General features: G+C 43.7%; 2 protein-coding genes across 4 annotated transcripts in view; one reads left to right on the top strand and one right to left on the bottom strand.

The window, feature by feature from the left end:
* The window catches only part of STAG1 (STAG1 cohesin complex component), a 202,655-nt gene extending 185,800 nt beyond the window's left edge, over positions 1–16,855 (bottom strand). Inside the window, exon 1 of one of the 2 annotated variants that reach the window (XM_075507568.1) lies at positions 16,590–16,855. The gene's annotated coding sequence lies outside the window, so the exon portion shown is untranslated. The remainder of the gene's footprint in view (positions 1–16,589) is intronic. The other variant, XM_075507567.1, reaches the window with a different exon arrangement.
* A 316-nt stretch (positions 16,856–17,171) lies between these two features.
* SLC35G2 (solute carrier family 35 member G2) lies at positions 17,172–25,454 on the top strand. 2 transcript variants are annotated; one of them, XM_075507593.1, is made up of 3 exons: positions 17,172–17,386; positions 22,381–22,454; positions 23,655–25,454. In XM_075507593.1, exon 3 carries the CDS (start codon positions 23,677–23,679, stop codon positions 24,910–24,912), a length of 1,236 nt encoding a protein of 411 aa, XP_075363708.1. In that variant the 5' UTR covers positions 17,172–17,386; positions 22,381–22,454; positions 23,655–23,676; the 3' UTR covers positions 24,913–25,454. The 2 variants fall into 2 exon arrangements, with proteins under 2 accessions (XP_075363708.1, XP_075363707.1); XM_075507592.1 differs by lacking the exon at positions 17,172–17,386 and adding an exon at positions 20,343–20,429.
* The last annotated feature ends 384 nt before the right edge of the window (positions 25,455–25,838 follow it).

Below are 25,838 nucleotides of genomic sequence, written 5' to 3'. Positions count from 1 at the left end.
CATTTGCTATGGAAGGCACCTGTCTTACCTGCAGGGTGAAACTTGGACTTCACTGTATGCTTAAAGCAGGTGTTCAATGTTTTAAAATATGTATGTTGAAAATCATATATCCTTCGTAAGTACAAAAACTCCTGATACAGAGCTCCCAGAGAATTTACAGTTAATTCCGTGTTTGATACATTTAGTAAAAACCCCACCCCTGCCTGCTAGGTTTTACTGCATTTGAGCTTTCTATGCCTGGGTTGTTTTTTTTCTTCTTCTTTATACCTTTTCAGTTAAAAAAAGCATGAAGTTGATGTCTGTCTAGAAGTTTATATTTTTGCAGGTACCATTCAAAAACAGAACTGTAAGGAGGACTTAACCTTGTAGACAAGAGTATCGTGAGCAGATCTGACATGATACGCAATTGTAATACAATTGCCTTCTTCAGTGGCATAACTAAAAATTTACATGTGGCTGCATTTGTTTCATTAATACCCATAATTACAGTTTTCTTACAGACTTTATGCTGTGAGGTGATGACGTATCTAGAACACAGCACTGATATAAAATAGATTGTTTTCCCTCTCCTACAGTGCTGCCACTGAAGTCTTCTACCTGTGTTTGATCACAGAAACACCCAAGCCACTCACAGTAATGCAACTTGTACTATAAATCTAACAACTAGATACTCAGTCAAGAAAACGGCTCCTAACAGTACATACTCCATATGCTCTTCTATCACATTCACTAATTCACATTGAAGTGATGCAATTAAGTTGCCACTCCACTGTAGTAAGACTGAAATAGTTTCTTTGCCTGCAGAAGATACAGGCAGACACTGCAGAAGTATCAATTGATCAAAGATTACTATTTTCAAAGGCTCGTTTCTGCCTGATAGAACCTGTGGTTACTTTAAAGAAAAGCCTGTTTTAATGCCAACCCTCTGAATGAACAATCCTAGTGCAGCCCAACACTGAGCACTCCCAAAACTTGAACCTTCCTCTGCAGTCAGAATTCAGGGAACTCTTCAACACTTGTGCACCCATGTTTTATTCAGATATTAATTGCAGTCAATACAGCCATTTTCCAGTTTCAGATATACTAGACTGATTAAGAGAATGCAAAATGAGCCAGTTACTAGTTTCATCAAAATTTCCCACTGTCAATGCTGACATCTTACCAGCATTCAGAGAGCAATGCTGAGAAAATCCTGTCTTTTAAGCAAAAAAACTTTCATGAGCTCCTTACCAATGGGTACAAAAGCCTCTTCCACGAGTTTGCAATTATTCCTCAAAAGAGGGAGCACTGATTCATTAACACCAGTGAGCAGAAACAGAACAGTTAACATTTCTGCAACAGGAGTGTCCATGTTTTCTTTGAAGACAGAAGATATTTCTCAAACATGAAAATGCAATTTGGCAGCCACACTTGAAAAAAGGTTGTCATTTTGAGTAGCTGTTGACCTTACCCAAACACCAGGAGAATGATCTGGGAGAATGAGATATCAGATCAATTGCCAAAGGAGGAAAAAAGGAAACAGAATGCGATTTTAATTCACTAGAAAAATGGGAACCTGAACACATTTTACAGTATCATTTTTAATAGGTGGGGTTTTGACAATTCTTTTTATTTAAATGTGAACATTTAAAAGGATGTTTATTATTGACTGTTCTCTAATGTAGAATTTAATTTCTAATCTGCCTGCAAACTCCCAGACTGATGAAGACTTGGATAAAATTAAGCTGCGTTACAGGGAAACAGAAGAGAAAACAATGAGTATGGTAGTTAAATTTGACTTGCAAATATAAAACGGTTTCCTGAAATCAACAAACAACTGTCATTACAAGCCCAAGGTAAGACTGAAATGAACATTTAAAGTCTGCGATCTCTTTTCTGAGCAGAGCCCTCAGGTTACAGGGGAAAATGAATCCTTAAGGTCCAAAGACAATTCCTAACCACAGCGGACAAATTTAAGGGTAAATCACTTCGTCAGCTAGCTGGTGAGATTCCTGCTCCTAACACCAAACCATCTAGTTCTTTGCTGTCAGAAGCAAGAAATTCTGATTCAAATTGTTATACCCCGTATTTAGTCTTTTGGCTTCCCCTTCCAACTGGCTGTTGTTCTGCTCTATTACAGTGTTTCTTTTTCTTAAATTTCTTACTTTAATTTCAGATAAGAAAGAGCTACAAGTTTGTGACGCAAAAGCACAAACTTTTTTGCTTTAAACTGAATCTTACCAAGTCTATTAACTGAGAACCCATGTACCACTGTGGAAAACCTCTCTAGACTACTACCGAGGGGCAGGAAAATAGTTTTGGAGCTTGAACGAGGACAGGATTCTTCAAAATATTGCAGTCTGAACAGAACAGAGCAGAAGAGAAACTGGCAGTGGAATTTTGCACTACATTCATGAAACCAGAATAAAAGATGCCATAAGACTCAATGAATTTTGATGTAAACCTCAAGCACCTTATACACATACAGTGCCAAACTCTCAAGAATTCAGAGCGCAGTTGACTTTTTTTTTTTTTGCACCTTAGATATTTGAGAGGTCTTAGAAGGGAAAGTAAGAGATTGATGATTAGGTTCTTCCTAGTCTATTAAAAAGAGTGATATAGTGGTAAGATAAGCGATATAATCATGGAGGATATGAGTTTCCCTGGGTGGTACATTCGAAGAATAAAGTACTGATGGTCTCCCAATTGCAATAATAGGCAAGAAACCCATATTCTCAGAGAACTAGCCAGGTAACTTGAGAAATCATTTACTCCTGTACTATACACTGTTACACCTAGTAAAATGCTCAATTACAGAACAAAGCATGCTCCATTAGGTAGGGAGCCAAAGTAAGAACTGTGGTTGCCACAGAAGTATAGAATCAAAACACCAACTACTTCTCCACCCCCGAACAAACCTCAGTATCACAATTATTATACATTAGACCACAAACTACTCTCTAACCTGCCGAGATACCTGTCTTCCAACATGCCTTTACTAACAACCACCACCAAAGAAACAGCACAGCAAAATACAGCTAACACTGCTGGGGGACTGTAGCTTAATAAAGAGAGGGGACACAGGAGGAAAGGAAGGCTGTTCAACCACCGTCCTCTTAGTTTTTTCACTACTTAAAGACTTGTTCATCTGCTGACAAACCAACTGCTAATAAATTTCAAATTCATTCCATGTGTTTCCAAAAAAACAGTACAAACTTAGCGGCTGCTGATGATTTGGCAAATGCAGACAGCATTGTAACTGCTAAGTGCAACATACAATATCCCCTATTTTATTCCGAGAGCTGTATAGAGCACTTGTTCCCTACCGGAGGCATGGCCTGGAACAACCCCCTAAGCCCTGCCAGGCAGATGACCTTGTGCTCCAAGCAGGAGCCAAACTGCTCGTAGAGGAAGCAGTGACAACGGTGGAGGGAACAGAGGCTAATCAGTCAAAAGGAGACGCTTGGGGGTGACAGGAGGGCAGCAAAGGTGGTAGCAGTGATTGTCACCTTAAAAAAAAAAAAAAAGGAAAAAAAGATGTGGGAAAACTCTAATTGAGAACAAAAGTGTACTAAAAAGAAAAAGATTAGGCATGTTTATCAATATAAAGCTACTAGATGAACAAAATTCAGTAAAGCCCAGAAAACACAAGCTAGTTCCATTGCAATTCTAAATCTTCATCCTACCTCTATCAATACTCCCAAGAAAAATTAGCTTGTAAAACACAGTAAGAGACAGAGTTTCAAAATAAGCAAACAATAGTATAGTACCAATTCAAATCTATGTCTGAAGTTATTCACTGAAGATTATACATTGACAGGAAACGAATACTGTTATCTGAAGAAGCCAGGATGGTTAATAAATGTTGCTAATTAAGTCATAACTAGAAGATTGGTTTCAAGGCTCAAAACATCCCTACTTGGTATAAAAGTATACCTACAGTCTGAAAGAAACAAAAGCTGAAAATGCAGTCTGTGCTGGAAGAGAGTTGTTTCTTAGACAAATTTTAGAGGAAGACTAAAAACCAGAGACTATATTCACATTAAATATATCCCTTTTTCACTTTTATAGCATACATTTTTAAATTTTCTTTCCCAGCTTTCTTCTTTTCTCTTAAAGCTGCTATTATACTTTTACCATGAAAAAGCAAATCCTCTTTCTGTATTGTCAGAAGTAGTCATGAAGATTTGTACCATTTTATAGTAACAAAAAACCAGCATCTGAAATCAAAGGATGTAGAGAAACCGATGTTCCACGTATGCTTTCAATAGCTTGACGCTGAACAAACAAGGCAGCCTCTTTCTTCACTACTCTTCATGAATATTGAAGACTGCAGCTAATCAAATGACAACACAGACAACTGCATCAGGCAACAACATCAAAAAGAAAGTCCTGATTCTCCTAGACAAGAGCAAGTAAGAAAGCCACAGCTCCTGCTTGATCAAATACCATCAGCCAAGAAACTAATAAAATGTTTATATTGTACATCTTGCTAACCACAGTGGAAGCTGTTTTTACCAAGGGGCAAGTTTCACCAGCGACAACTGTTTTCCATGCTGGTTCCCATCCCGCTTTTCATTCCTCCATTTGTGAGAAGCAGGTACATGCCTCTGAGTGACAGAAACCAACAGTGAATCCAGATACACAACCAAGTACAGGCCAATGCAGAACCTCAAACACTGGGATTGGTTGCAAAGCCTTAGGTGAACTACAAACAGAAGGATAACAGTAGGGCAATGGTGTCTTGTGAAGAGCTCTTCAAAATAAACAGAGAACAAACCACCTAGCATGAGTAAATCTTCAGCATTAGAACAGTGTGCTCAGTTTGGGGTTCCAGGCTTCAAGATATGAACTGATAGGAGAAAGTCTACAAAGCAGTGAGCTGGATCAGAAGACAAGAAAGGATCTATGAGGAAACACTGGAAGAACTGGAATATAAAGACACACAGTTTGTGTTAGAGAAGATATCAAGGGAAAAAGAGATCAATCAAATACATCTAGGTACATCACAAATAGCTGGACATGACCAAATAAAAATCAAAGTTTACTGCAAACTGTGTCAGTTAAACATTAGAAAAAAACAAGCAGTAAGAATATAAAGCACTGGAATAAGCTGCTTAAGAAATGCAGTGGAATTTCCACCAATTAAGAGATTAGACAAGTATCTGTCAAGAATATTGTAAATTATCTTCCCTCAAAACAGAGAAAGGGATTAACTCAAGGTGTCTCTTCATCCTTTTTTTGTTCAGTATTCTTCCAGGAACAAAGAAAGCCCAGGCAGAACCACAAAAGTAAAAGTAAATAAATAACCATTCTAGTACAAGTCCATTGTTACAGTAAAACACAAGATTGGCTACAGATTTCAGAACGCTACAGCTTTAATATCACTTAGTGGCTGTAAAAGCAACATAATTTGGATGTATAGTTATGTCGCTAGGGATTCCAGCAATACACACATACACACAAAAAAAAAACAGTGAAAAAATTAAAATAAAATAATTAAGATATAAACACACTTTAATAGTCTCCCCAGTTATTAAATTAAATAAAATTTTAACTGTAAAAATCTTTATAACGTATATTCGCCCAACACAGCACATCCCAGTTACAGGAAGAAGACATCGAAATGATAAAGACTTCAATTTTTCAAAAATAAACTACTGTTTCTAAAGGAAAAGAATTATAGCACAAAATAATAGTGTATTTCTGCTTGAAAGACAGGTGCTAGAAGTCTGCAAAGCAGATATTACATGAAACTATTAACCACTTGAACGTTTTGGGTAGTGGTCTTCAAGAAAACATACTGCAAGGTTAAATCTGTGTTGATAATACAGGAAAATTGTTATGAGCTGGAGAATAGGGAAAAAAGATTGTAAGGAGGGAGCAGGGTGGTCTCAATTTTTCTCACCACATATGATCAGGATATTTAGAATTAAGGGGGGAAAATGGTATTGGAGCCACTGGGTTCCACCAGTGAGAGCACTGATACCCACACAACAAATGAATTCACCAAATGGCTGCCCAACAGAGTAACCTCCCACTTGGGTATCGTAGCAAAATTGAGAAGTTCTATATATGGACACTTTTGCTCACCTTTATAACGCACTTTGAAGCACTAACAATTCTGATCTCGAGTAGGGATTCCAGCAATGGAACCCAATATGAATCCTAGCCTAATCATCAGTTAGCTTTTGGCAAAGTTAAAAGCAGTTTACATTGTTCTTTTACTTCATATTCCACTATAACATTTTAAACTGCTCAAGCACAAAAATGTTGTTATATCCTGCTAGTTTTACTAATTTTTCCGTGCTGGTGTCTGTTTAAGTTGCTCTGGAAGATCTCAGCCAAAACAAATGTTCTCTCCTAAACAAAGTTAGGAAAAACATTTGTTCATTATTTGAGTTCTCAGTAACTTGCATGCTTTGGAGGAAACATGAATATAGCACAAAAGATACCCGATTGGCAAGATCTGCCTTTCAGCAACTTAATGACAACAGGCAAAGAATGTGAAGCCTAGTTTTCAAACCCTGGAAGTTATGCTTAAGATATGGGGAATGGCTCGTGTTTACATAGTAACAGACTGATGTCTGTCAAACTCCTGTCCTTCTTGACAAAGTTGGAAGGATACAGCGTAGGTTACTCTCACTGTGGCACATGCAATCTGTTCCTTATGCAAAATCTGCACAATAATGAAATCTGCTAAATGCAGATCCACTCTGAAAAAACATAGCTTGTAGTCCCTACCAAGATACCCCTTACTATTTTGCAGACACTTATAAACTGGTCAAGCTACGTGGATTTTTTTTTTTTTTTAAAGTAACAACTTACAGCTATCACACTAAAGCCATAGAACAGGTCAACTACAGGTCTTTACCCTAAAGCAGGAAAACTCAGCATGAGTTTCCCCACTGAAATTGTTAGAAAAAAATGCATATTTACCACAGCCAAAAAAAATCCTTAATCTCATATTCAAAAATTAATTTGGATTATTTTTGTTGGAACACAACAAAAATAATCAATCTGCAGCCAAAAATCTAATACAGGAATTTCCAGTTTGAATGGTTCGTTTATCAGAGGCATGTATTATTTGAAACAAGATTTGAGTAACTGCCTAACTACCTATCTCAACCACAGGCATGCTCATCTGAGCCATCTATAACAATGTAATAACCAAAGTTCCCCTTTAGGATTAAAAAAAATCCCCAGCAACTAAGTCCCTAACTGCCTGAACTTACAGCTAAGAAAAAAATACAAACAAGGCTGTTTTGTGTCTTAAAGTTTTGGTCTTTGTTGCTGTTAAAAAGGAAAGTCTGGTGAACGTAAGATGATATTCAGATAATTTCTAACCTTCTACCAACATGTTCTTCCCTTTCTTCACCACAGCTTTTTGTCTTCTCAACTTAAGTGTCCATTTCAGGGAACTCTGCCAGTAACGTCAGATGCAGGAGCTCGCAGGAAGAACAGAACAGTTCTTAAACTAACCTGAGAGACACATTCTTCTTTTGAATCACCTCTGAAAGAGTCTGACATGCAAAGCATATTAGCAATAGCTTGACCAGAGATCAAAAAGGCTAGCATTTTTTTTTTTTTTAATAAAACAAGCTACTTCAAAGAAAAGCCGGGAGCTGCAGGAGCTGTAGTTACTTTGCATGATACTTTCTCTACTAGCTGCCACCAGTGTACGATGGGAACAGTCCGGTTGGCTCACTCTTGTCACCTCATTTAGTCCAAAGGGAGTCCACAGTGCAATTATTCCTTCTAGTGAGCTGCAAGCCAATGTTTTTGTACAGTCCCATGTTCTTCAATTATGTATTTGTTCCATCATAGCTTAGTTCCATAAGCTTTTCCCTGTGCCACGCTCACCTCTGCCAGTAACAGTGAACCTGCGCATGCACTCAGGATTCAAACAGTAGAAATAAATCTAATGGCAGTTTGTAACATTTCGCAATGGTGCTAGTTGCCATTTACCAGTCTTGTGGGTGAAGAGATCAGAACTGGGGAAACTACAAATCAGTAGCAGCTGTCCCACACGCTGAATGCTTTTTGTGATTACTGTCACAGAAAGTCATTATCTTTTGACATAGGCTTGAATGCAAACATGACTTACAAAGGAGCAACACGTTGCCTTCAGGACAGAGGCAGATACAGTAGTTAAACTTTAGATGTGGGTGTTATCAAAACATGACTTTAGGTCAGGGAAGTTGTTGGAGGGAGAGACTGCCAAAAATTTATGGGCAAGATGTGCAAGGGTTATTCTTAGCTGTGTATTTCACAATAAAATGAACTACATGAGTGACATACCCTAGCAATACCTCAGAATTTACTACAGAAAATACTGGTGGTATACCCTGGCATTACACAGAGGGAGACCCCAAGTTCTGCACAAATGCTATGGATGACGCTGGTGAATGACAACATTCTTGCAAAGGGCCTGGCGCTCCTCATGGGTGAAGTCCTGGCAGAAGTCTCTAAGAAAATATTCTGAAGGTTTTGAAAAGGATCGCTTTCAAGTTTTAGCAGTTTCGTAACAACACATTTGCCTAGGGAAAACAAAAGGTCTAGGAAATAACGGCAGCTACAGCTGACAATTCCTCCCCCTCCTCCTCAAATGTGACACTTTGCTTCCCTTGATTCTTACTCCTCACTAACGCCTGTGTCTTCTCCCTCTCAACTTTCTACCTGGACACCAACATGCTCTAAATCAACACACAGTAACGAGAAGTCAGAAAAGTAAGGCATACCAATGGAAAAAGTTTGTTTTACCAGCTTTAATGGCTATGACATTAACAAACATTTCAACTCAAAGACAAGAAATTCACAATTCAATAGCCACCTCAGGCAATAAGAATTTACATTGGACAACCAGCACCAGTGCTTTCAGTCCCTAACGCCAGTGCTCTACAGTTACACACACCAACAGAAACAGAAGTGTGTAAAAACTTTCCTTTGCAAAGCAACAGACAAGCAGCTTCTCTGGTTTCTTTTGGGAAGAAAACTAAGTACAACGGTAAGATATTGAAACACCTGTTTAAGAAAAATGCCGGAAGTGGAGCATTTCACTGCCATTCCTTTTCTGACAGTGCCAGTAGCAGAGGTGATACCTGAAACTTGATTAACTCTCTTGCCTGTGTTCTCCCACTCACAACCGTGAAGAGTGAGGAAGTCTTCCGTTCCACTCTGATGGTGTCACTTGTTACACTCCAACTTTGAGGATATTTGATAGGACCCAACTGCAAGTTCTCACTGCCATCCAACCTACTGTCCTCTATTCCACCTCAGCAAATGGATGGCACTGCCATAATTCAGATTGGCCATTTTTAATGAAATAGTACAATATTCTGCATGTCTCTTCCTCATCAGGTTCTGAACGCATCCAGTGTCTTGTACAATAGCATAATAATCAGTATTCAAAAATTCCCCAAAACATTTTGAAACATGAATGAAATTTCAGCTCCACCTTATCAGTTTGGCAGACAAAACTGTTCCAAATGGAGCTTACAGAAACAACATATATTAAAGAGAAAAAAATCACCCATGTGACTGGGGAAGGCAAGAGATACGCACAAACCCACAGACATTATGCCATTTCTTCTGACCCACTATACCAACCCCTTTCAGAGGGATGAGAAAGGACACATTATAGGCAAATTTTCTTTGATTTACGTAAATGCAAGTAGAACAATCAGCTAGTGCTACAACAGAAAAAGCCTCAAAAGAGCTGAAGAAAAACACTGGAACTAGAACAGAAAGGAGATGAAGAACAAACAAACCATGACCTCTAACTAAAAGGGCAGAGTACCCGAAATGTCACAGTCTTTCAGAGGAGTCCTTCAAAAGGCTTGGTAGCTATCCTTACCACTTTAATTCTCTATCTTCACTCACACTTTCATTCTCAGAGCATTACGTATGGCAGAACACAAATGTTACAGACCACTGAACACAGTTTGGAATGAGTGAAAGGAAGGCAGACCCTTAAACTTCAGCTCTGTAAGCAAGGATGATCTCTATAGTGGTGACTTGCACTCCCTGTACTATATTATTTGTTTTACAGTACCACTGCAACCATGTTGTTTTGTTTGGGCTTTTTTAAGCTCAGTATCCAACAGAAACAGGCCTACGTGGCTGTATTTTGTGTGCTTATCTTTCTCTCTGTCCTCTTCACCAATTCCCACTACCAGTAATTGTCAGTCCCTAGAACTCAGAGGATGGAGATCCCAAAATACACAAGTTCCTCTACAATTTTAAAAATATTCATTTCTTAGAAGAGAGATTCTTAATTCCTCTCCCCCAAGCAGTGTCCTATTAAAGTAAGACTACAGGAAAAACAAAATTATTAGACACCAAAGAAGCCATGTAAGAGTGAATCAAAAGAAAACAGCCTTCAAAAAATTCTACTGCTTGAAGCAGTGCTTACTCTTGAGCACAATTATAATTGTGTCTACTCTCTCACCTAACACTTTGTGATGCTATAGTCTAGTGAGCCTAACTTAGTAGAAACTATTCTAGAAGATAGATCAGTAGATAGCTAAGTAGACGACAGCATTTAGACAGGGAAATTAACTCCACTTTTGTACAGAAAAGTCAAGTTCCACAAACCTACAGGAGTTCTCAAGAAGATCTCCCCTACCCACACACCGATGGACTCTACCTGATAAAGCCTGCTTTAATTTCCAAGAGACATTTAACAAGATTCTTCGCAAAAGGCTCTTAGAGAAATTAAGCTGCCATGGCAATAAAACGCCTTGCATGGATAGGTTATCTGGTTAAAAGAGAAGAAACAAAGAGCAAAACAAATGGTCATTTCTGACAAGAGTAAGGTCACCAGTGAAGTCGCACAGGAATATGAGCTGGAGGCCAAATTGTTTGAGACATTCTTACATCTGAAAAAGGAGGTGAATGCTGACAATTTGCTGATGACACCAAATTATTCATGGTAAGGCAGACAGGACCAGCCACAAAGAATGGAGGAACAAACACAGGCTACAGACAGCAAAGCTGGCAGAGTGAATTCAGTAAAGGTAAGAGAGTTACCCACAGGAATCCCAACTTTACATACACAGTGATGGGCTCCAAGCTGAACGTTGCCACCCAGGGCGAGTGCACACAGCTGAGTCACTCTGAATCCCACTGGAAGAAGGAAGGGTCTTGAGCTCCAGAACCATTTTTCCCAAAAACATTCTTGCCACTGACCTTGCATCACCTCTAGCAACATCTTACTCTGATGGCCTGATTCAACTCATTCACCTGGCAGAAAAACACTCCTCCCAAGCAGAAGGGTTTTGCCAGGCAGCGAATTCAACTAGCTCAAGGAAAGGTCAAGCCAGCAGCAGCACTAGCACAAAGGAAAGGGAAGAACTGTGCAGCTGTGGAGAAAGAGAATCCTCTCTCATAGTGGCAGGCTGGCAGATCAGCTCAACCATCTTGTGCAATTCCACTGGCAGGAACAAGTTCTTGTGGTCCTAGTGAACAGATCTAAGAAAATAATGCAAAACTGGCATATTTATCACTCATTTAAGATGGAAGTCATTACCCATTTGTAAATGAAGTTTTATATTCCACTTATAAACACTAACATATTGGTATCTTCCTGGTCCTTGGGGATTCTAACCCTAAAGAGAAGATAAACCCTCATGTGGGGGAGAGCAAACAGATTCTCACCTTCTCATTTGATTTTTGTTTCAAAAAACACCACCACATGCTATCCTCTAGTATAGAAAAAAATGCATCCAAGATGGTTTTGATTTTTATTATTTTATTGTAGGAGAATATTTGACATTTAGAAACATTTCTGATACACAGGTCTATTCCTATGTAACTCTACAAAGAAATATTTTTTTCCTATGAGCTGAACAATCTGTCAACACTGTTTTCACTCAGCTAACCTGCCAATATAATACAAGTCTGCTATATGGAGAGTTACAGAATATAGACTCATTATTTATAGAATAAATAGCACATATTCTGGTGAACTCCTGCACAGCAAGGAACACAGTTGGCTGGATGTTGCCTCATGCTGCTTTCTAGTGAAACATTACTTTGGGGAACCACCTGAAACAACTTGCCTTTCAGCTGAGGGAGGACAGACTTAAGAATTCAACCTCTCGCTCTTAATTCTGCAATAAATGATTAATAACTGTGAGACTGGAACTCAGAATACACTCCCACATCAAGCTCTTGTGTCTAATAATGCTGGCAACTGTGGCTGAGAGGCCTGTCCCACCAAACAATGTGGTACAACCAATGCCTTTTTGCATATTCTAAGACTGAGTCTACAAATCCACCCTGGGCAGGACTAGCATCATAATCATGGAACGAGCATTTGGCAATATCAAAGTTGAGTACTTGAATGCTGGGGGGGGGGGGGCGGGGGGCAAAAACCTTGTCTTTGCACCAGTTGTACCAAATACGGCATTACCCGTACTTATAAATGGGCAGTTTCTTCCAAAATAAGGTGGCTTTGAGATTGTGTAATATGAAAGCAGAGTTACCAAATTTATCAAGTTTATATTGAACCTACAGTTCAAAACAGGATACACATGATACAGTTTGGGCTCAGTAAAGATACCCTGATCAATCTATTGTCCAAGGCATCCTGCTATCTCAAGCATACTGTTATTATTAAAAAGCATTTTCTGAAATACTAAAATGCCTGCGGAGATACAAATGAGGAAACATTGCAAAACTATCAAAACCAGGAGCATAGTTCCTTCTAAAGTTAGCAAAAGGACATGAGTTACTGTGTATTCTCTCACGAATGACACACACAAATTGTCAAGGGGTGAAATCATTACCTACATTCAGACCTTCAATAGGACATGTCAGAAATTAGCAAGTAGCTACAAAACCAGAACTAGGGAGGAGATTCCCTCTGCAGCACCTTCTCTTCAGCTCTTTCAGCCAGCTGAAGGTAGTGTCTACCTTAAAAAAAAATTAGTGGGACATCCCAAAACAACACTTGTTTTCGGAAGCATATTTTCAGACTTAAAAGTTGCAACAGAGGGTCATAATAATGTTCTCTCAACCGCTTATTTTCTAGAGAACAAAGAAATATGTCTTTGTATTCTGATCACATATTCAATGCCCAAACCAACAAAGTCAAATCAGTCTGGAAAAGCAAAATATTGCTAAGAATAAAGCATATTTCTCAATGTCCTGGTACAAATGACAAAACAATTATCTGCAGGTGAACTCAAACTTTGTAGGATTTCTCTTTCTCTTCCAAGGAAGAAAACCAACTCTACTCCCTTCTATTTTTAGCCAAATGAGCAAACACAGTGGTACCGCAAGCAAGAGGAGATGGTAATTTGCAATGGGCAAGTTTGAGCTCCACATGGTAAATTTGAGTGACCACAAGTAAAATGCCAAAACTTTAAAAAAGCATGGAGTATCTTACAGATTTTGGTTGACATTTCAAATCCTGAAGCCAGTACATCAGATTTAGAGAAGGCACATCCTTATCTTGGTGCCAGACTTCAGTATCACCTTCTGGTTTTGACTCCAAGCATCAGAAGTCAGAGCCTCACCTGAACACTTGGGCACTTCAAGGTGCAGAATGGGAAGAGCCAGATCTCTCGGAGGCCAACCACCCATCCAATAGCACTGCATTCAAATTTACTCTTTACTATTCCCGCACAACTTAAGTGGATGAGAAGACAAGTTTGCTGCTTTCAGTATGTCTTGTGTTAACTACAGAACTAGCACTTTTAAATTTTCAGCAGGGTGTTAGAGTCTTTTGTGCATTTTACCAGAAAACAATTTACAAATATTACAATAAAGACATGTTCTTATCACAATAAATGACTTTTCTTAGAAAGTCATCACAATTAAGCATTTCTCTCCCACTGCATCCTTACACTTCTACAGTTTCACTCACCTACTAAAATGATATTTAAAATGCCAGTGTTTAGCCATCTTATATCAGGGCAAATCTTTGCAACAAAGGGAAAGAAAGGAGAGAATCCAAAGTCACCAGAGCAAACCTGAGGTACACATTCTTATTTAGGGAATGGTTCTTTCAAATCAAAAATATTCACTTGTTGAGTTTCTGAACATCCTGAGTAACTCATTTTGTCAATGTATCCAAATATTCAATGTTCATAAACCTTCTCAACTATCAAAAGGTGCACTGCAGTTTCAGTAGATGTCACAAAAATTTGCACAATATGAAGATCAGGCTATGGACAGAGACAGTAGCTGAGAAGCTTGGAGATCACAGTCACAAAGCTCTAATGTCAGAGTTTCAGCTGCCCTCACAACTTCTGTCCACAGCATATTGTGTGTGGATGTTTGGCCATAAATGCGGTCTCTCATAGTGAATTTATCCACTTCAGCACGTTTGTAAAATGTTAGGAACCACCAGAGACCGTGAGCTGCCAACTGCCACATGCTCCAGTCCTTAAACGCAGGGTTTGCAGAAGAGGTACTTTGAACCTCCACAGCTGGCACTAACTGTTCATTCAGCTTCAGAAAAGTACCATTTTCCACTACCCCCTCCAAACTGCTGTAAATCCACAAGTGTGTCCAGCAGCAGCAGCAACCAAGAATTTCAGCTGAACACTCTGTTTTGAGCAGCCAGTAAAAATGACGTCCTATCAGACTAATCATAACCCTGGAGTTAGCCCCTCCGCTCCTGCTCACCAGGAAATCCTGCTGCATCATGGGTTGGCTTGCCATTTCGAAAACCTCTGCACCCACTACATGTGCTTTTCCAGGCTATCCACCAAAAATTCATCACAGTCGAGTCAGAAAGAAAAAAAGAATAAACTGGCCTCTAGTTCCACACAGTAAGAACTTCTTCCCATAGTCAGGACACCTTTCAACAGACAAGATGTATACTACCTTGTGGTCCACTGATTTCTTCATGGATTGATGGACTATTCTGTAGAAACACTCATCAAATGACCTTGCTGTCTACAGATGAACGAAAAACCTCACTAGACAAGGCAAAACTGCTTTGGATCCAGAAAATCTGGACTAATCCTTCTCCCATACCACCCCTATCGCTCGTGTAGTAACATGGAAAAGTTAAGCAAGTCTTAAGATGTTTGAGTCCAGACATTAATGTCATCCATCATACCAAACAAATGACACAATTTAAGAAGAGTTGCATTAGTGGTGTGATCTGGAGAAGGCTTTTCGTTCCTCAGTAACTTAATAAACTCTATTACTAGACTAATGCTACAGAGCTACAAGTACCACAAAATTGTGTAGAACGCAACTGAAATCATCAATACTTATAAAGCAGCTCAATTTAGTTTAATTAAACTCACACTGTCTTTCCAGAAACTAAGTTTTTTTGACACTGATATTGGCAGTCACATCCCTTTAAGTTGTTCTACTGATAGTACTACCACCTTCTCCTTCCCAAGCCACGCTTCATCCCAACAACCATTCACATTCCCCACACCACCCCAGGAACACACAGAAAGCCCAGGGCAGCTGCCCACCACTTCCAGTCACCAAGTCACCAGCACCCATCGCAGAATTCTTCCTACCAAGTAAAACCCTTGTTATTTTTGCTGTCCAACAGCTCAGGACCCCAGCTCGGTGTTTCTGCCCCTTCCCACCTCCCAGCACTGGTCAGAGGGCATTGCGTACACTTGGCCTCTCCCCGGAGCCACGGTTCCCAGCTCCAGTACCCCCAGACGGTCCAACCTCCCCGCCAGCCACCCCGGGCTCAGCACGCTGCTTCTCCCGCCCCAAAGGTCAGGGAAACACCACCGCTACATGGCACGGGTATGCCTCCCCTTCGCAAGCCAAGGAGCGGCCTCTCGCCCCCAAGCCGGGCAGGCCGCCCGCCCCACCGCTATCCCCTCGCCCCGCTGCCACCGCACTAACAACTCGGGGATAAGCAACAGGAGCAGCAGACCGGGGGGGCCCGCGGCTCCGGGGCCCCTGCCTCACACTCCCCCCCCCGGTTTGTGCCCCCCCACCCCACCCCGCCTGTCCCCCCCTGGACGCCAGCCAGACGCCGGCAGCGCTGGGGCGGCCCGGGCGCTCCCGCCACCCTCCCCCGGACCGGGCCCGGCCCAGGTGGCGGGGCGGGTCGGGCCGGGCCAAGCCGAAGCGGGCAGCCCACCAGCTCCCGCAACTTTCCCTCCCCGCGGCCACAGCACCAACTCCGCCGCCGGCTCCCGGGCCGGCCGGGGGCCGCCGCCACCGTGCCCCGCGCGGCGGAAGCGCCACCCCCGCTCCGCCCGAGCATCCCCCGCCGCCGCCGCCCGGGCCGCCCCCGCCCCCGCGGCCCTGGGCCGCGCAGCGGGAGCGCCGCCGCCACCGCCGCCCGGAGCGGGGCGCAGGCCCGGCAGCGGGAGAGGCCGCCGAGCTCGGCCCGGCGCCCCCGGCACCCCCGGCGGGGACAATGAGATGGCGGCGAAGAGCGCCGCGCCCGGGGGACCCGTTGCTCCGGCAGGAGCCGCCCCGCCCCGCGCCGCCTCCTCTTCCCTCCCCTCCCCTTCTCCTCTCTCCTCGCACGGGCAGCGCCCGCTCCCGGCCCGGCCGCCGCGGAGACCGAGCGAGCGAGCGAGCGGCCCCGGCCCGCTGCCCCCGCCCCTCGCGCCTCCATCTTGGATCGGCGCCTCAGCGCCCTCCCTCCCCCGCGCCCCGCTCACCTCTGGCCGCGCCGCGCCGGGCCGGGCGGCACCCCGGGAGCCTGCGGAGCGGCTGGCGCGCGGGGTCCGGGCGGGTGCGGGCCGGGGCCGGGGCGGCGGCGCTGGCGGGGGCCGCGCTCACCGGAGCCGCAATCCTAAACCGCCATCTGGCGGCATTTCCGACCCGCCAATGGCGCAGCCGCCGCCGCGCGCCGGACCCCCAGCGCCCCCTGGCGCCCGCGCGCCGCCACTGCCCGCCCGCCGCCGCCGCGCAGGGAGGCGGGGGGGAGCGGGGGGCGCCGCAGGTCGCGGCGGCCCCGCCCGGCGCGCGGCACGCGGGTGCCGCAAACGTCTTTCGCGCGAAAACGCCGCGCATGCGCCCCGCCGCCACTGCCCGCGCGCGGCCGTGGGGCGGAAGGCGGCCGTTAGCGCTGCTGCTGAGGGGGCGGGGCGTCGCCAGGGAGACGGGAAACCGCCCGGGGGGGGGGCACGCGCGGAGGCGGGTGTCTGTCACGACAGAAGGTGGGAGGGCCGGGCCGGGCCGGGCCGGGCCGGGCCAGGGGGGCGGTCCCGGGCTCCGTGAGAAGGTGGGGGCGCGGCCCCGCGGTGGGCTGGAGCGCTCGCTGCCGTGCTCTGCCTGCCCGCCCGGGCGCCGGAGGGGCGGCCTCTCCTCGGCGGCTCGCCTGGGCCGGGGTCGCGGCCATGCGGCCTGTGGGCTGAGGGGGGCCGGGGGGCCTCCCGGCATGGGAGAGGCGGGGAGCGGCCGCTGAAGGCGCGGCGGCCTGAAGCAGCGGCGCCGGGCGGGTGTTTCGGCACCGGTAAGTGCTTCGGAGCAGGAGCGGGCGAGTCTCGCACCGGGGGGCTGCGGAGCCGGCGGCGAGGGAAGGGCCTGGCGGGGAAGAAGCCCGAGCAGCAGCAGCAGCAGCAGCAGCAGCCGCCCCTCGTCCGCCTCCCTCCCAGCCGAGACGCCAGACCTGCCCTGGCCACCGCGCGGGGCTGCTGCTCGCTCTTAGGTTTTTCTAAGCCTTGCTGAACCTGTGTTCTGAGTCGAGATGCCCTGCTTCCTCTGCTAGGTATCCTCTCTTTGGTGTTGCAGACGGGATAGTTGCCGTCGCAACTTGCGCCATCCTCTATTGTAAAACTCCTGAGCCCTGGCTCCCGGTTTTCACCCCGCTGTCCCCGTAACCCCTTCTGCACACACCTCGCGCGCCAGCTTGCTGCCTTGCCAGGTTTTATGCAATTTGTTGGGAGAAGATCAAAAGCAGTAAGCTTTAAATAAATCTTAACCTGTAATCTGTTCTAGTAAACCTGAATGTGCCTTCTTGGGCTCTATTTCAGCCCATTGTAATGTACCATTTAAGGCCTTTCTTATATCTAGCCAACCTATTTTCGTGTGCTGTAGGAGACTATATTTAAGTGTTGATGTGTTCTCGGTTCTTTCCCCCATGCCTGGAATTGCAATCTAAAGGGGTTTGTTCAGATTAGAGTTTTTGGAATGGGACGTTTGCAGGCAAGGTGGCCCTTCTTCCAAAATCACTTCATGCAAGTATTGCTGCTGCAGAGGTAGTAGTTGCAGCAGGCAACAGACATGAATGCAGAAATTGGAGAAGAGTATTTTTTCATGGAACAAGATGCATTTGGAGCCCTTATACATCAAGAGAATAGGTTAGTGAAAGCAAGGGAAATTAAAGATCTCGCATATAATTCCATTGAAATCGCATGTGGCAGCTTTAGCGAGCTAGCACAAATACGGGTTGTTTTCTGGGTAGCAAAATATTATCAGGACTGTACTGACAATCGTGGGGCTTAAACATAGGGTTTATATTTTAATTCTGTGAAGGGTGTACTGGCTCTTCCCTTAGGCAGCGCTGCTGGACGTGACTCGATTAATTTCAAGACATGGGATACTAGTTTGTTGGTTTCTGTATAATGCTTGCTCTTGTGCTTAAGTACTAAAAACTCCTTTCATATAATTGCTCTTTCATTTTCTTAAATACCTTTTATTATTCATTAAATTTTAATAAAGACTTGAGTTTCTTTGCATATGTTTTAATAAAATTGATTGATATAGTCAGACCATCTGGCTAAAAGATAAAGGTACTCTGATTTTCCAGCATGCACCTACCTTATCAAATAGTTTAAAAGCGTAGCAGAAATGTAGGCTATTTCAGTGATACCAACATTTAATTGCCTGCTGTGCACCTTATGTTGCCTGTTCTTCCCCCTCAGTTCACGTTGTGTTACACTAGTCAGACCTCACATGAGCGTAGATCCCTTGGCATGTGCAGTTGCCTGAATTATCAAGCACCAAAGAATCTCCAGCAAGGTTAAGGTGGTTTAATGGAGAGGGTGCTGAAACAGGAATTCAGGAGATTTTCCTGCACCTGACAAGGAATCAAAAGAAAAACCTGCATTGTGAGAAGTCAGCACACTGTGTGTGCTTAGTGAAGGTGGCACAAGTTCAGTTACATGGGTTTGTAGGGTTGGCGTGGGTCTTTCCCCACTCCAAAGAGAGGGGGGAAAACCAAACCAGAGGGGGGCAACACCAAAGAGAGGATACCTAGCAGAGGAAGCAGGGCATATAACACTCGGGGAAAATTGTTAGTCTGTAGTTATCCTATAGAGATTGCTTACAGCCCTGTAAGCCTCTCAGTCTAACCTGGGCAGGATTCGGGGCATTTTCCACAGAAGAGGCAAAGGAACATCCCTGTGAGGCTTGCCTTTCAGAGCACGGGGGTAGCTGACTTCTCATTTTTTATTTTGGAAGGACTGCAGTTGCCATGTCTGCAAATCTTTCATAATAACATTTCAGTTGACTGACTGATTTTGACCGATCTGGCAGAAGATGAGAGTATTTTTCTGTGAATTTATTGAAAATTGGTGGTTAGAATCACCAGTCAGACCGCAAAGCCTTAATTCCTTCAGGCACGGCAAGAAGGAGAGCTCGGTCTCCCACCCCCCAGTAGTCAAGTGGCATATAGTCACCTATTTCTACCTTGCTAATCAGCATATGTGTAGTGACTGGGGGGGAAGGGGGGAGTATTTGGGTTTTTTTTCTTCTTTTAAAAGAAATCATGGTGTGGATTCTATTAATAATTTGTGACATTTATTGAAGCCATGGTGATTATTTGTTCACCCATGGGAAAATGGGGTTCACACTTTGGCAGTCAGTGATTTCCATGAGCTGGTAATTTAAATGGGTGTCCCAGGTTGTCGTTTGAATTGGGAATGTTTGTTTTGTTATATAACATGAGAATTTTGCATAGTGCTTAATCTTCAGCCTTGTATTAAACTTGATTCAAAATCAAATTATGTTTTTCATACAAAATGCAAATAAACCATTTTATGTTTCCAGATATGAAGAAAAATAAAAAATTCATGTGATCTCCACAAAAGGCACTAGCAGAAAGAGAAGTAGCAAGATTTTCTGCATAGGTTGTGCTGATTTCCGTTTATTTTAAATTTGTGTCTGGGACAAACACAATGAGTTTGGGATATGCACTAATCTCAGTCTCCATTGAAATTCTCGCTGGTTAAGAAAAGCAAGGTCACCAAAGAGTACAAATAAATGTACTGTGTGAGAGTTGGCATAACATTTGTCATATACTCAATATTTAGTAGAGGAAATTAAATTTTGGGTTAAGCACTCCTGGGTTTTTTTGTTCTTTGTTACTCCTCATCTCCTGCCTTTCTCATTTCTCATGTGTTTGCCCTTCCACTTTCCAGACCTTCCAACCGTTAGCATTCTTAGGGCCGAAGAATACTGGAGGGAGTACGGCATCTGTATAGGACAGCCATTTTGAGCTATGTGCTGATGATACATTGTTTTCCTCCAGAGAGATCTCTGAATACATTACACAGGTCCAGTACTAAATTTGCAACTGCATTTTGTCTCTTTTCTATACCCTTTTCTATATTGGTTGGAAGAAAATTTAATCTAAACTCAGGAAGCAAGAAAGTTACCATTGTATGCTAATGGTAAAAAATTAGTTATTTTGGTTTTGTTTTCATGAACCAATAGTTGCAGCATGTAATCAGCTGTTTCTTAATGAAATGACTGAGTTTATACAGGCTAGATCCACTGTCACTCTAATAATAATTCCTGTTGTGCACCTTTTGTCTTCTTTTCCTCCCACTTACTTTATTCCCAATCCATAATTGGGAATAATTATTTGATAATAATAATTTGATGCCCCAAATCAAGAAAATCTTAGTTTTTTTAAGATGTGGGGACAGCAAGGCAGAATTGTGAATTTATACACAATGAAAATGCTAGGTAAGAAAAGCTGTGCGTGTGAAAATCACTGCCTTCCTGGGCTCATTCAGTGCATTTTGCATTTGCATATTAAAAGAATCTGAAATTAACAACTGAAGAACAAGGGCAAGTAGCAGGTGAGACTGGGGTAGATTTCTGGTAGGGTGTTTCTAAATGTTTGATGGGTTGTTTGAACTGCCCACTAGTGCAGCTGATACCCAGCTCTTACCCTCTTTATTTACTCTCCTTGGCATTTCAGCTGTTTCTTCTCAAGTTTCTTGCAGTATTTGAACATTAACAGGCACTCTGGAGTACTCCGCCATTTAGCGGCATACTGGGTATGCTTTGCTTTTTCAGCTGAGCTCTGCTGAAAATGGGTTGGCAGCGGAGATGTGAACAGCAGTGCTAGCACAAGGCCTCCTGCACAGACAAGGGTGCTTCTTGTCCTCAGACCCTCTAACGTCTACCGATCTGTGCTTCAGTGAGGTATCTCAGGACTGGGAGCGTAGTCTGCCAAAGCAAGAGTAAGGTGGTGCCCCAGGACACCTCACTTACTTGTGCAGGTCCAAACTGGTGCTGCTGCCTTTCTCCCAAGCTGGGACTTGGTGCCTGCCCCTCTCCCCACGCCCATTCATCACAATCCAGACCTGGGATCGCTCTGCCTGCAAGAAGTAGGCTACAGCTTAGCTTGGGTGTAGCAGGGGGTTCAATAAACACTCAGCCTGTGAGGAAAAAGGAAGAATGTCCCATTCTTATGTAAATTACTTTTGCCAGGAAACACTGGCAATGCTTGGCCGTCACAGATTACGGATGGAGAAAATGCAAAGGCTGAACCTGGCCACAATATTTTTAAAGTATTTCTGTGAAGAGCTATTGCACCCACTTTTACATTGCCTTCTGATCTGTGGTCTCCCTGACAAACCACTGTCATGCTGTTCAGCCCGATTGTCCACTCGGCTGTCGTCTTGCACCTTCAGGACCCACCTGCTCTGGTGCTTCGGTGCTCCCTGCGGACGAGGACTGCAGGGTTTACCATACCCATCCCCGGCTGACACCACAGAGACCAAACTGCTGCTGCCTGCGGGGCTGGGCTCAGCTCCTGGGGAGGGATGGATCGTGAGGATGGGTCCTCCTGGGCATCCTCTCCTCCACAGCGCTGGTGAGGCGGGATGGCAGGCATGGGATGGTGAATTTTCGTGTTATTAAGCTGTAGGAACCTTATGCTCACAAAACCACCACTTGTTCTTTGGAGTAGTTCCATCAATAATTCTGAGAGATGGCTGAGGAGTGGTTTTGGCAAGATGACACTGATTGCTTTCTCTCCATCTAAAGATTTTTGGGTTTTGTGGTGGTGTTTTTTTCATAACAATGCACCAGGGTTGCCAGTTCCCAAGGAGCATGGCCTTAAAGGCATGCTAGTGCTTCTCACATTTTCAGCTTTGAAAAACAAGCAGAATATTTCATGCCTCCCTTGGGGAATATTTCATGCCTCCCTGTGCTGAGATGATGGTAACCTTTCCTATTTGATATTGGAGAGCATCTGTTGTTTCTGTTTAGACACCCAGACGAAGATGTAGATGACCAAGAGGTGTTTTCCCCGTCTGGCTTGGGATTAAATCTCTCAGTCACAGGTAAGGTCTGCATGTATTTATTTGCTGGGGCAGATAGAAGGCAGGGAAGGCTGCATTTCTCCTGCTGCCACTTCATTTGGAAGGGCTTTTTGCGCAGATGGTGGGGGGCGCAGCAGAAACAAAGTAAACTCAGTGACATCCCCGTGCCCGAATTAAACTGACCCAGTGCTGTCACGCTGGGCCTGGGGACAGTGCTGGCACGCTCAGTGGAGAGCTGGAGGGAACTAAGGCCACAGGTGGACTCCCTGTGGGCAGGCTGCACACACCCGTGACAGCGGAGACCAGGCGGCATTTCTGCTGGTGAAGGCTGGGTGCATGAAGGGATTGCTTGCTTGTTTCGGGAGGCTGATGCCGCTGTTGTGACATTCAGCACCACGCGTGTTGCTGTGTGTGTCACAGTGGTGTGCACAAATCGGGGACACCGAGGGGAGAGCTCGCACCGCTTGTGTAGCGTGAAATGGACCATCAATAGCAGACAGAAGAAGGGTGGTGGTTTTGTTGCTGTGGTTTTTAAATGTCTGCCACGGGAAGGTCTGTTTAGGAGTCTGGATCAGCCCTTCTGAATTTTCCCCATTTAAAAAAAATCAGATTTGAAGAACAAATCTGTTGCAAAATCAATCTCTAGAAATAAAAGGATGTGAAAAGAAGAACGAATTTTTAACACTGTCAAAGTATTGTTCAAAAATGTGTTGTTTATTCATATGCTAACTATGATGAATTGCTCAGGGATACTCGCTATTTCTCTGTGTTGCTCTCTGTCAGTTTAGAAACAAGGCGATCATCTCCTCCAGCCAAATTTCTTCCATAATCTTGTAACATTAGTGAGCAATTAACAGTAAGTATAATTCATAATTACAGGGTATTTACTGTCCAAAAAGCTTAGCAAGAGAACTTTCGCATTAGAATAAGAATATACTAGAATGCATTATACATACTACACATAATGAAAATAGATGTCCTTTTCAAAAACTAGTGACTAAAATGAAGTTCCACAGTTGGCTTTTAAGGAGATCCAAATGGCCTATCAATGGTATTTAGCAGTAACTCACCGGAAAATTAAAGCAAAACCAAGAACAATCTACTAGTACTTGGATTTGGTTGATAAAAATAGCTTGTAAACACTAACAGCATTTACATACTAATTAATCTCTTGCTATTCATTAAATAAAAGTAACAGTGCTTCTCCATTTTTTTCTTAAGACCAGGACGTTTCTCTGATGAAATGGATACGTCTTCCCAAAGATACCCAGTCAAAAAGCGAGTGAAAATTCATCCCAACACAGTAACAGTGAAATACACTTCTCATTATCCCCAGCCAGGAGAAGAGGGATATGAGGATGTTAATGAAGATACTGGAGTATTTATGGAGGATAATCCTAAGAAAAGACTACTGAATGATGGGAAGAAGAGAGAAAGGACCTTTTTTGGTACAGTAGACACCAAGCTTCAGCCAGCACAACTGCCAAAACCCGATGAGATTGGGCAATCCCAGCATTTTCCTGAAGGAAATATACTGCAGTCGAGGAAAACGTGGGTAGTCCTTTTTGGATCTGCCGTGGCTCATGGATGTGTGGCTCTAATTACAAGATTAATTTCTGATCGTTCCAAAGTGCCATCCCTAGAGTTAATTTTCATCCGTTCAGTCTTACAGGTGCTGTCCATTACTGTTGTGTGTTATTACCATGAGCCTCCCTTTGGCCCCAAAGGCTACAGACTCCGGCTCTTCTTCTATGGGGTCTGCAATGTTATCTCTATTACCTGTGCTTATACCTCCTTCTCTATAGTTCCCCCCAGCAATGGGACCATTATGTGGAGGGCTACCACTACAGTGTTCAGTGCCATTTTGGCTTTTTTACTCATAGATGAAGGAATGGCTTACATAGACATAATTACTGTAGTTGGCAGCGTCTTTGGCGTTTGTCTGGTCATGATCCCCAACATTGTTAAGGAGGAAAACTCTTTGCTGAGCACCTGGAAGGAAGCTTTTGGCTATACCATGACCGTTATGGCAGGTTTGACCACTGCTCTCTCCATGATAGTCTACAGGTCAATCAAAGATAACATCAGCATGTGGACGGCACTATTCACCTTTAGTTGGACGGGAACAGTGTGGGGAGCATCCACCATGTTCTTACTTCAAGAGCCAATCGTCCCACTGGATGGAGAAACCTGGAGCTATCTCCTTGCTATCTGCTTGTGCTCCACAGCAGCATTCCTGGGGGTATACTATGCCCTGAGCAAGTTCCACCCTGCTTTGGTCAGCACCGTACAGCACCTGGAGATAGTCATTGCCATGGTTCTGCAGCTCATCGTGTTGCGGATCTTCCCCGGTGCTTATGATCTTGTCGGGGGAGCGGTTATTTTGGTTAGTGTTTTTTTCCTTGCGTGTTATAAACTGTCCTGGAAGAATTTAGGAAGACAAGATTATCAGGAGATTGTGGATTCTTCCATTAAATGAATTTTAACGGTTTTGCTGTCCGATTCTGGCTATGTGACCACGTGAAAGTAACATATTTCAACTCTGTGGTGTTCTAGCATAGTGGCCAAGTCCTCTCTCTACTGTTTAAATTCACAGCTGATGTAGCAATGTTGGTATTTCCAGACTTCCATGACAGGTGAATTTGTTCTAGTGCATACAACCACTTACATTTTGTCGTATGAGAAAAGGCTATTTGTCTCCAGCATGTAGGGTGCGTGAGCGGAAGCACAGGCTGGCCTGCAGAAGTGCAGGCCAAGTCATAGGCATGTTCTTCCTCACCTTCCCTGGGTAAGGCAATACAGAGGCATTCACCAGTGACTCTCATTCCTGTGCAGTGTGGTAGTAGGAAAATGAACAGTAAAACCATTAAAATGGTCAACCAGAGTATTCATATCCTCTGTAACACTTCTTATGCTTTGGCTGTAATATTCTAAATGAAGTAATGCTAATATTTCTGTGGTTAAAACTTGCATTTCCTGTGTGTATAAAGAATAAGTCAGTAAAGCTTTTTGTGCTCTGTGGTTAAATTTCTGTCTGAATCAATGCAGGAAGCCCAGACCTCCTGTGGGGGAAAGAGAGCCCCAAAAACTGGATCTCCAGTTGTGCCACAGCTGTGAAAGAAAGGTCCTCAAGAACTATAAGGTCCATGATAGATAGAAGATCAACCCCTGAAGCAGAGCAATATTCTTTCTATGGAACCACTTTTTCTAAAAGAAGTTTCGACTATTATGCAAGGGAGGAAAAAACTAAAAAGAAAAGATTGCATTTGAGATTGAGGTGTGAGCAGTGGCGGTAATGCTGAACAGCCTGGCAGGCATCCAGTGACTTTAAGTCAGTGTGCTTGGGTCCTAACACTTCAGTTAGAAATTAGATTTACAAAAAGCCCCAGGGTTTCATGGTTCCGA

Source organism: Mycteria americana, chromosome 7 (assembly GCF_035582795.1).
Source record: "Mycteria americana isolate JAX WOST 10 ecotype Jacksonville Zoo and Gardens chromosome 7, USCA_MyAme_1.0, whole genome shotgun sequence".
NCBI lineage: Eukaryota > Metazoa > Chordata > Aves > Ciconiiformes > Ciconiidae > Mycteria > Mycteria americana.
The sequence above is the reverse complement of the archived record's forward strand: the minus strand, read 5'-3'. Positions and strand labels throughout refer to the sequence as shown.